The 11,839-nt window shown below is 36.3% G+C and overlaps 1 protein-coding gene across 1 annotated transcript; it reads left to right on the top strand.

Annotated features, from left to right (window-relative positions):
- Positions 1–272: 272 nt before the first annotated feature.
- LOC112506049 (heparan-alpha-glucosaminide N-acetyltransferase-like) lies at positions 273–6,176 on the top strand. The gene is made up of 12 exons (XM_025110079.1): positions 273–488; positions 615–752; positions 881–962; positions 1,189–1,265; positions 1,687–1,796; positions 2,680–2,788; positions 2,877–2,993; positions 3,077–3,168; positions 5,355–5,503; positions 5,611–5,702; positions 5,805–5,948; positions 6,030–6,176. Exons 1-12 carry the CDS (start codon positions 273–275, stop codon positions 6,174–6,176), a joined length of 1,473 nt encoding a protein of 490 aa, XP_024965847.1.
- The last annotated feature ends 5,663 nt before the right edge of the window (positions 6,177–11,839 follow it).

The following is an 11,839-nucleotide window of genomic DNA, read 5'->3' as shown; positions in this document are numbered from 1 at the left end:
TATATATATATATATATATATATATATGGATGGATCTCTTCTTTGGCTTTTAACTAACAGCTGGTCATTATTCTAGACCATTATAACGGCCGGCTCGCATTATTCATATCTTTCCCACACCAAAAATTAAAGACCCTTATTTTAAAACCATACATCATTGTTGTTAGGATCTGTATGTATGTATATATATCATGTGTATGTGTATTATATCTACGGTAAGTAAGCCAGAAAGTGTCTTATTTAGAAGAGAAAAGGAAAGGAGTCTCATTAGTATGGAGGATCCTAAGAGAATGGAAGAAGGGTTCCGTCAAGTCCCGTTAGTCGCTGGAGAAAAACCCGAACCTCCGGTCGAGCAAAGAGAAGACATCCGAAACGAGAGGAAAATGGTAACGACACAACAACATGAGGAATCAAATGGTGGGGAAAAACCGAAAGAAAAGAGTAAGAGGATTGCAACTTTGGATGCGTTCCGAGGTTTAACAATTGTAGTAAGTACTTGAAATCTGTTACGAATGTTTACGGTTTAAAAATTCATTTTCAAAAGGATTTAAATTACCAGTTGGGCATGAAAAATTACATAAAAAAGACACTTTAATTTTTTTGTGATTTTTCAGCTAATGATATTAGTAGACGACGCGGGAGGAGTATACGCACGAATAGATCACTCGCCATGGAATGGGTGCACCTTGGCCGATTTCGTGATGCCATTCTTTCTTTTTATCGTTGGGGTCGCAATTGCCCTTGCTCTCAAGGTACATATATATATATATATATATATATATATATATGTGTGTGTGTGTGTGTACAGGATATGTATGTATTCACGACACGTATCTTCTGTCATGTAAATTAACTATTAACGAATTTGTCGCCTTCGCAGAGGGTTTCAAACATGAAATATGCAGTGAGAAAGATAATCATAAGAACCTTGAAGATGTTGTTTTGGGGAATTCTCTTGCAAGGTAAAAATCTTGCATTAATCGAAAGGGTGTTTTGGTCATTTCACAAAGGATTGTGCCGAAGGGTGTTCCAATTTATAATGTGATAATTTGGGGCCCAATTATCCAATTATATATGTTTTAAACAGTAGTCCAACTTTAATGTTATAGGCTTCTACTCGTTTAGCCGATTCTTGCTTTCGATTTACATTAAGAAAATGTTTTTTCTCATAAGTATCTATTTGTGCAGGAGGGTATTCTCATGCACCAGATGAGTTGGTTTATGGAGTTGACATGAAGAAGATAAGATGGTGTGGTATCCTTCAGGTATACTTAATCATATGATCCTGATCACTACTAAAAATGGGGGGTTTTTTGACGGCCAAATCCGCAACCAAATCCTTCGAAAAACCACATTTCTTGCGGATTTCTGATAGATTGGTCGGCCAGAAAAACCCCCACCTCTAAATGCAATTTCCAGCGGATTTTCTGACGGATTTGTAATAAATAGGAAAAAAATCCATCACAAATCCGTAAGGAAAGTTATCGAAATAAATTTTTATATTTAAAAAAAACAGTGGAGGACTTGTGTCGGAAGTCAACAAAAGTAGATTTTTGTTTTACTTTTGTGGGATCCAAACGGAAATTCCGTCAGCAAAATCCGTCGATGATATCCAACTTGTTCGCAGTGGATGCATTAATAAGTTGTACCGTACAATTCCAATGGTATATATTTAATTTTTCACAGAGAATAGCACTGGTGTACATGATTGTAGCCCTCATAGAAACGTTAACTACAAAGCTCAGACCAACAGTTGTACAGCCTGGTCCTTTCTCCATTTTCTCAGCTTATAAATGGCAATGGTAAGTCTTCCATATGTTACAGTTTCCTCCAAAATAATAAGGTTATCATCGATCGAATTCTGTCCGTTTTCACGGTCGGTAAAAGTTAAAATGGACGAATTCATTACAACGAAATCGGGTTTATAGAACGCATAAAATGCTTAAGTTTTCTAATAGAGTGCTTTATAAAACGTAATTTTATAGGATCGAACAATTATCTGTTATAAGTAAAAGTGTTACAATAAGTTTATATGACACATTTGGGTGTCTTAACAAGTTTTTTTTTGAACACTTTTGAAATACTGTGTCCAATTAGTTTTCTTATATGATATTTTTGATAAGTGTTGTATGGAGTATAAACATATCTTTTTATAAGACATTTATTTTTGTACAAAAGTTTAAATAATGTCATATAAAAAATTAATAGGAGTATAGGACAGTTTATTTAAAAATTGTCCTAAAAAACTTGTTAAGATGCACAAAAAAAGGTCCCATAAATTTATTGTAACAATTTTAGATAGATTGTGCACATGTTTGGTCCTATAAACCAGTCTTTTAGAACACTTGCACATATTTGCCATTCTATAAATTTGATTTTATTGTAGTGGTTAATGACATAACACTAAACAAATTCGCGGAAACAATAATGTCGAAAACACATCACTGACATATTTTATCGACTAATTTCAAACTTTAGCAACGGCTGATCCGTCTAAATACGTTACTGAACGATGGTCTCCCGTCTCGCTAATTCGTCATTATTTATTGTGATCGAAGTTGTTATTCCCTTAGTAATCCTTCGATATTTTTCGACAGGTGAAAAGTAGTTTCCTTAGTGTTAATGCTCATCAAAATTAATATCTTTTTGTCAATTATGTTTTTTTACGTTCGATATTAGGCTTGGAGGATTCATCGCGTTTCTTATTTACATGATCACAACATTTGCTCTCTATGTTCCTGATTGGAGTTTTACAATACGCCATCACGACAGATTAGAGAGTTTCACTGTAAGTTTGAAATGGTCTATATATATATATATATTTACGTTGATCAGTTATATGTACTAAAATAAAATTACTGTGATCGATGTTTTAGGTTGAATGTGGAATGAGAGGGCATCTAGGTCCTGCTTGTAATGCGGTTGGTTACGTAGATAGAGAAGTTTGGGGTATCAATCATCTTTATTCGCAACCCGTTTGGAGTCGATTAAAGGTTCTTTCCAAAATTTTGATTTGCAAGTTTTATGATCCTAACAACATGCGGACATTCATCGGGGTTCTTAAATTAAACAACAGGCTTGCACTTTTAGCTCTCCAGAATCCGGTCATCTTCGCCCAGACGCTCCAAATTGGTGTCGTGCACCCTTTGAACCCGAAGGCCTATTGAGGTACATACACACAAAAACCAAGATAACTAACCCTTGAGGTAGCTCAATTGTCGAGTCTCGAATTTGCTTTCCCGTTCACTATAACAAAATCGTGTTTATATGACGTCAAAAAATGTCAAAGTCTTGTAATAGACTGCTTTATGAGTCTTAAGTTTATAGGACCACATATTTCACGTCTTATGTAAAAATGTTACAAAAAGTATATATATGACGTTTTTGAGCTTCTTAACAAGTTTATAAGAAAATATTTTTGAAATAAAGTATTATATTAGTTTTTTATATGACATTTTTGAAAAGTGTCATGCGAACAAAACTTTTTATAGATTACTTGCTTTTAAAGGCACTTTTCCAAGTAATGTCTTATTCAAAAATTAGAGTAGATTACATTTTTGGTATTTGTGGTTGTCACTCATTGTCAAGTTTAGTTCCTACTTTAAACTAATTACACTTTTGATCATTACGATTGTCACTTTGTTTCGCTTTTAGTCCATGTGGCTAATGGTGTTAATGAGGTTCGTTAACTCCAGAACATTTTGCTATTTTTTTATTCATTCATTTATTTTATATTAGAAAATGAAACAAATATATGATTATACTATGAATGCCCACCCACCCTTTTTCTTCTCCGACCGTAGACCTAGTTGGCCGCTATAGGTTTATCGGTTACGTCACTTGCTTATCCCCTTCTCAGCCCTTCTACAACTCTGGACTCCTTAGATCTAGGTTTTTAATAGTCAAACCATATTTTCAACACCCCTTTCTCCTTGCATGCATACCATTTCCGATGCCCCTTCCTTTTTCACACACATACAAACACCAGATCTAGGTGCTTATAAATTGTGAACAAACTAAAAGCTAAATGAATCAATGACTTCCTAAAATGTTGTGTACGCAAACATATACTATTAAAACAAACCTCAAAGGACTCCAAAAATACGACAATCAAATAGAAAAAGAACAGACCCAAGTTCTTTGGGTATTCTACTATTGTCTTTGTTTTCACCTTAATACAACAAAATGAGATCTACATTGGTGGGTTTACCTGTAAAATATGTTGTATACACATAACCACGACATTTCTAACACATAAAAATAGAGATGGAGATGACCAATGAGTATGTGTAGGAAAAAAATGAGGTGTTGTAGGTGTTCATACACACATATATTGAGACATAATGTGATGTTTTTGCCACTATGGCTCGCCGGATGGGCAGGGGAGGGACTTCTCTTAGATCTAGGTTGATAAGGGTCAAGGGGTTATGGTGTGTGAAAGGGGAAGGGGGCGTTGGAAATGGTGTGTGTGCAAGAGGAATGGGCACTAGATATTGAATGTGTGCAAAGAGAAAGAAGAGAAAGGGGTGCCGAAAATATAGCCTGACTATTAAAAACCTTAGATCTAGGGAGGAGGCTAGAGTTGTAGAAGAGTTGTAGAAGGGTAGTAGAATGGGATGCGCAAGTGACAGAACCAATGAACTCATGGTGCCGAACGAAGTTTACGGTTGGAGAAGAAAAAGGTGGGGTGGATATACGTATTACAATAATATTTTTGTTTAATTTTCTAATAAAATATTATATAAATAAGAAAAACAGTAAAATGCCCTGGAGTTTATGAACTTCGCTAACGCTGTTAGCACATGGACCAAAAGTGAAAGACAGTGGCAACCACGGTAATCAAAAGTGTAATTAGTTTAAAATAGGAGCTAGACTTGATAGTGAGTGGTAACCACATGGATCAAAAGTGTAATTTACTCAAAGAAGTACCTTGTTTTATTGCAAAATTGTTCTGAAAACTTATTTAAGTCGTCCAAAAAGGTTTTATAAACTTATTTTAACACTTGCATATCTTATGTGTTTCGTCCTATAAACGTAAGTCATATAAAATCGTCTATTAGGACACATAGAAATTTTTTGTCGTACTATAAACCCGATTTTATTGTATTGATTGTTCGACTCTCCAAGAGATTTTCCGACTGTTAAATTCATGTTTTGGCCGAGGTACGCACAAGCTAATCCGAATGCCTACGGTTATAGAAAACCCAACAAAATTAAAGATGAAAATTAAATTGATGAAGGAAAACAGAAAGTTTCCATTAAATTGTGGCGGTATAACCCAAATCAACTCAGTAAATCCAATTCTTTAAAGTTTATATATGATGATATATAATTGTCAAGTGTTTGTATTGCAGTTCAATCTCAGCAATTGTATCTGGTGTGATTGGCATTCACTATGGACATGTCTTGATCCACTTCAAGGGGCATGCAGAGAGGCTCAAGCAATGGATTTCAATGGGTTTTGGCTTGTTGATCATAGCAATTATTCTTCATTTTACAGATGGTATATATATATATATATTTCCAACCTATATATATATATATATATATATATATATGATCCGTTTTTTATCTCAATTTAGAATTAATGCATGGTGTACTTTTATGTAGCGATTCCGATAAACAAGCAACTCTATAGTTTCAGCTACGTTTGTTTCACTGCTGGGGCTGCTGGAATAGTGTTTTCTGCTTTTTACATCTTGGTAAGTAAAATTGACGACAGTGACACAACCAGACAATGCAAAAAAGGCGAATGTGGATTTTCTAATAATGACTTGTTGATCGAATGATTGCATACATTACAGATTGATGTTTGGGGAAAACGTACTCCATTTTTGTTGTTCGAATGGATTGGAATGAACGCAATGTTGGTTTTCGTACTTGGAGCACAAGGCATTTTAGCAGGGTTCATAAACGGATGGTTTTACAAGAACCCCGATAACAATCTGGTAACGTAACCATCTCACAACAATCTTCTACACCAATGATAACAAAATTTTGTCATGACATGTGCTAATATCATGTTTTAGGTAAATTGGATACAAGATCATATTTTCAACGATGTTTGGCACTCAGAAAGAGTCGGGACACTTCTTTACGTGATATTTGCGGAGATCGTGTTCTGGGGAGTCCTTTCGGGAATTCTACACAGATTTCGTATATACTGGAAACTTTAAAATCCCAAGTTTAGGATATTGTATTGTACTTGTATTGGAAAACACATATATCCTTGTTATAGTACATTGTGGCATGTACTAATGTAAAATACATATGTCCAGAATGTTACTGTCACCTTTGGGTTGTTATCCACAATCAAATTTTGGTTGTACCAAATTTATCAATTGTGAAGTGTTTTATCAATGTAAATGGCAACAAATTAACGTTTTTCTTTGCAGTAGTAGATGCAATTTTTGACGTTATAAGCCAGAGACGTACCCGAATTTTTTTCAAAAGATGACACTATTTGACTATAAGAAAAACCTATAGGGAAAAAATTTCAAGCAAGCGGTGGCACCATCTAACTATAAGAAACAAATATACGGAATTATTTTTAAACGGTGGCACCATTAGACTAAGAAAACGATACTAACAGGATTCGAACTTGGGTATGGGGTGGAATAAAAACTTTGCAAACCAACTCTACAAATAAAACTTGTTCTCATTGTAGTTTCAAAATACATACGGTTGCACCTTTCACGAACCTAAAACTTTTTATCCTTCGAGAGATGAATAATATGGTGGCACGTGCCACCATATGCACCACTATAGGTCTGTCCTTGTTATAAGCACATTTTAATACTCTAACCATCATTCACCTTTTCGTGAAACCAAGATTTATGTACATATTGTAACGACCCACAAATCCACATAATATATACCACAAATTTTACATATAACAAACCATATTAGGGATACACACAGGTCCCAACATACAAAACTATACAACTGTTTGAATATTACCATAAACTTTTACTTTTTGCTGATAATAACATAATACAAAAGATCCATTTAGCAAGAGATCACAAACTTCCATATATTCTCTATCGGGTTCACATATAACAGCAAAACACGTAATCTCACAACTTTCGTTTTCCCTTATCACTTAAACATGGCTGCCCTGGAATGCTTTATTTCTTTTTAAACAAAATGAGGGTTAGATGATACAACCTAGTGAGGAAAATCCATGCCAGTTAAACAATCCAGTATAAACCAGTTAATGAAAAACATTTAAATATGTTAGTTATGAGTTGGCACCCAAGCACAACATCCCTCCCAAGCAATAAGCCACAACAGTCGCCATTCTAAAACAACGCACACCACAATGAAAGCGCAATTAGCCACAAGGGTGGTGCCTGGTCGGTTTGAGTTTGGCTCCAAAGGTCAAAAGTACCTAGAGGTCCCAGGTTCAAATCCACAGAGGAATAAAAAATCCCCTTGTGGCCACGGAGGTTCAAATGCAGTGACTCCGGCTATCTACAAAGCAGGTGGTCACCCTGGGATTAGTCGGCTCGCATAGCGGGTTGGATATCCAAGTTAATAAAAAAAGCGCAATCAATAACGGTAGTGGCCCATCACACGAAACACATTGGCGGGAAAAATATATATCCCCTTGGACGGACCATCACAAATACACTTGTAATGTTTGATTTTAAGTTATGGGTTGATTGGGTTTGAAATAAATATTGATGCAAAATTCAGAGGTAAAATCATGATTTATTGAAAGATGTGGGACCAATGGTGAATTAGTTGTCACTCGTTGTGGGTTATGTTTTTTTTTTTTTGGTCCAATATTATTTTCTGGATTTATGGTTTTCACATGGAGGGAGAGTGCATGCCCATGCACCGCCTCACCCTTCCCTCTTGAGAATTTCATACATAAGTTTAAAAGAAGGGTTAGGAAAAAGGTTTTTTGGAGATTGGATTGAAGGGGAGAAAGAATTAGAGAGTGTAGAAGGAGATCTTGAGTAATTTCGGACGAGGTGAGTTGTTACAAAGTTTTGGTAAATTATGTGTTATTACGTGACATGTGATTTACTTTGATACATGAAACTATGTGACGTGTTTGGATTTGAAAAATTATGTCCGATGGGGTGTGTTCATCTCCCACGCTTTGGGAGATGAGGGTGCTCATCTCCCAAGCCTTGGGAGATGAGGGGTGCTCATCTCCCTTGAGAGAGGAGGGGCACTCATCTCCCATGCCTTGGGAGATGAGGGAGTTCATCGACTAAGCTTTGACCTATGAGTTTGTTCATCGTCTAAAACTGATAGTTGGTGAAAGTGGAGGGTTTAACCGCGATAGATGGGGGGCAACCGCGATAGTTGGCGGGTTTAACTACGATAGATGTAGGGTTTAACCGCGATAGATGACGGGGCAACCGCGATTGTTGGCGGGTTTAACCGCGATAGTTGGCGGGTTTAACCGCGATAGATGGCAGCACAACCGTGATAGTTGGCAGGTTTAACCGCGATAAGTTGAAATTTGAATTTAAATTATTTTCATATTTTATGACAGGTTTTTATACGAGGAATATCACTCATTAGACCTTTTGGTCTAACCCTCAAATGTTGTAAATGTATTTTTGTAGGTCAACTCAGGTTGGAGAATAAAGGGAAAGGAAATTTGTAATTGGCTGTAGGTTTAGTCTTTATTCGAAAAGTTTATTTTAGATCAGACTTTTGGCTAATATGTATGGATAATATTGATCTGTTTGTATAATTGGAACTTGTTATATGTAAGAGCATGGATATTGGGATTTGGATTTGATGGGTTGTTACAGTTGATATCAGAGCCATAGTTTAAGAGATCTAGGTACTTCTCTGGTACTTAGACTTAAACTAGATGCGTTAATTGTTTGATAATAGGTTCCACTGGGATTTCGATCATAGGAATGTGTTAAATATAATTGGGTCTAAAGTGATGGCAAGTACGGTAGATTTAGATTATATAAGGCCAATGTAAATCATGAAATTATAGGTGCTTGTTTGAACTTGAACACCTTATTGTATTTAGGTATGTGATTAATTGTATACATGTTTATTGTTGCAGTTAAGAGTGATAAGATAAAATGGTAGATAATCATGTGTGCAGTAAGAAATATATATATCTGATAATCCCGAGGGAGAAAATCCTATGTTAAGGAATATCCCTGAGGGGATATCTGTGGGCCACGGAAGAGGCTAGGGAAGAGGAATCCTGAATATTGGAATAAATCCAAAAATTACTACAACAGTGGAAACAAGGAGCCGAGGTCGGGGACGAGAAAGAGGGAGAGGTATACAACAGAAAATTCATATTGATCAAGAAATTTCAGTACAAGAGAGCTTAACATCAGACCGTAAACGCGCCAGAGCAAGGGGCAGAGGTCGTGATCACAACCCTGGGTTTATTACTCAGGAAATGTTAGCGGCCGAATTGGGAAATGTCAAAATGATCTTGTATCTTTCTTGGGGCATTCTACTCAGCATAATTCAGAAAGGATGGTGAATTTCGAATCTTCACGAAGAAGTCGGGGTAAGTACATCCACTTACCTCATCTCCAGTCCCAAAGAGAGGTGATATTAAGATGTTTCTTGCCTGCAAGCCTCCTAAGTTTTCTTGTGAGCATGATCCTGTTAAGGCCATGTGTTGGCTTAAAGAAATAGAATTAAGTCTAAAAACTAGTAAAAACGTAAAAGAAGATAAAGTGATGTTTGCAAATTCGAGATTACGGTCAAGTGCATTGTATTGGTGGGAAATCATGATGAGTTCAAATTCGAATATTCTGGATAAATGTCTTGGGAGAATTTTATTGCAAAGTTTAAAGTACAATATTGTCCTGAAGTTGTGATGCGAAAGCTAGAGGATGATTTTCTTCGACTGGAGCAGGGCAGTATGACGGTTCATCAATATACTGAAATATTCATGGAACAGTCAAATATGTTGCCACTGAAGGCAGCAAAATGAGAAAGTATATATAGGGTTTGGAACCCAACCTCAGAAAGTATGTGATTCCCAGAAATCTGTTTACATTTCAAGCAGTGATTGATGATGCGGAGATTCTGGAACAAGATAACAATCGACAAATGCAAGAGAGGATTGGGGAGAAGAGGAAAGAGGATGTGTTAGTGGTTAACTTCCATATACCTAAGTTTGTTGGAACCCAAAAATCATCCAACACAAAGGTTTACTGATACATCGTGTACTTGATGCCATAGAGTACATCAAGGGGAATGTAACACTGACCCACAAAGGTGTTACAAATTTCAGGAATCAGGTCATTTGGCCAAAAATTGTAGAGCAGTACGACAATGTTTTACATGTAATTCTCCGCATCATATTCATTTTAACTGTCCACAAGTAAAGGATGGAGATCTGGTTATTCTAGGGGTAATCCACCCAATTGGGGGCCAATGGTTAACCAAAATATTTTTAATGGCCGTGGAGAGGTAAGGTGTGGAGAGATGGTGACGAGAGGACAAGACTTTCAGATGACGAGAGGAGAAGTTGAAGAAAACTCGGAAATGGTGACATGTACATTCTTTGTTAATTCAATATATGTCAAAGTCTTATTTGATTATGGTGCAAATTGTTCATTTGTGTCGCCTTCATTCGTTGGATGTGCGTGTTTAAAGTCTAAGGGTTTAAATGATGCTTTGATGGTAGAAACCACAAACGATAGTGAAGTCTCGGTTAAGGAAGTTTTTTTATGATTGTTTTATAGTAGTAGAGGGGTGTGAGGTACCCATTCAATTATTCCCTATGCCATTACGGGAATTTGATGTAATAATGGGTATGGATTGGTTGGCTAAAAATCAAGCCAACATAATATGTAACAAGAAAATGATTCATACAGATTTACCGAGGAAGGCACCAGTTATAATTTATGGAGATAGATGAGATTGTTGTTCCAACCTTATTTCCATCTTAAAGGCTCAGAGGTATGTACAGAAAGGGTGTGTAAGTTTTCTCGCTTATGTGATTGATATGAAGAAAGAAAAGAGCAAGATAGAGAATATTCCAATTGCAAGTGAATTTCCAGAAGTATTCCTAGAACACTTGACAGGTTTACCTCCTGATTGATTGATAGAATTTCAGTTCGAATTGATACCGGGAGTCGCGCCAGGGGCTCATTCACCATATAGATTAGCTTTGTCTAAATTGAAAGAGTTAATGTCACATATGAAATAATTGCTCGACAAAGGCTTTATCCGGCCTAGTACACCTCCTTGGGGTGCACGGGTATTATTTGTAAAGAAGAAAGACGGATCAATAAGAATGTGTATCAATTATCGTGAGCTAAATAAGTTGACAATCAAGGACAAGTATTCACTCCTAAGAATTGATGATTTATTTGATTAGTTGGTTGGGGCTAGTTACTTTTCGAAGATTGACTTATGATCCAGTTATCATCAGCTGAACATATGAGAAGAAGATGTGTCGAAAACAACATTTTGTATGCGCTATGGTCACTACGAGTTCCTGGCGATGTCGTTTGGACTTTCAAACGCACCAGCGGCATTCATGGACATGATAAATAGGGTGTGCCGTCCATATCTCGATAATTTTGTTATTGTTTTTATCGATGATATACCGATATACTCTCGATCTGAGGAAGAGCACGTAAATCTTCTGTGGCTGATTCTAGAACTTTTGAAACTAGAGAAGTTGTATGCAAAGATGTCGAAATGTGAGTTTTGGCTACGAGAAGTCCAATTTCTAGGCCATGTCATTTCCAATGTGGGTATTAAAGTAGATCCACTCAAAATTGAAGCCATCAAGAAGTGGGAAGCACCTCAAATGCCAATAGAAATGCAGAGTTATCTTGGATTGGTTGGTTATTATCGAAAGTTTATATATAAC

This window comes from Cynara cardunculus, assembly GCF_001531365.2.
Source record: "Cynara cardunculus var. scolymus isolate 2C chromosome LG 1, CcrdV1, whole genome shotgun sequence".
NCBI lineage: Eukaryota > Viridiplantae > Streptophyta > Magnoliopsida > Asterales > Asteraceae > Cynara > Cynara cardunculus.
Note: the sequence above shows the minus strand (reverse complement) of the source record. Positions and strands in the feature narration are given on the sequence as shown.

Excerpts from the sequence above, each read along its gene's own strand:
- LOC112506049 (XM_025110079.1), top strand. The coding sequence starts at position 273 with ATGGAGGATCCTAAGAGAATGGAAGAAGGGTTCCGTCAAGTCCCGTTA. Across the intron at positions 2,994-3,076 it reads CCGTTTGGAGTCGATTAAAG|GCTTGCACTTTTAGCTCTCC; the intron begins GTTCTTTCCAAA and ends ATTAAACAACAG. Across the intron at positions 3,169-5,354 it reads GAACCCGAAGGCCTATTGAG|TTCAATCTCAGCAATTGTAT; the intron begins GTACATACACAC and ends TTTGTATTGCAG.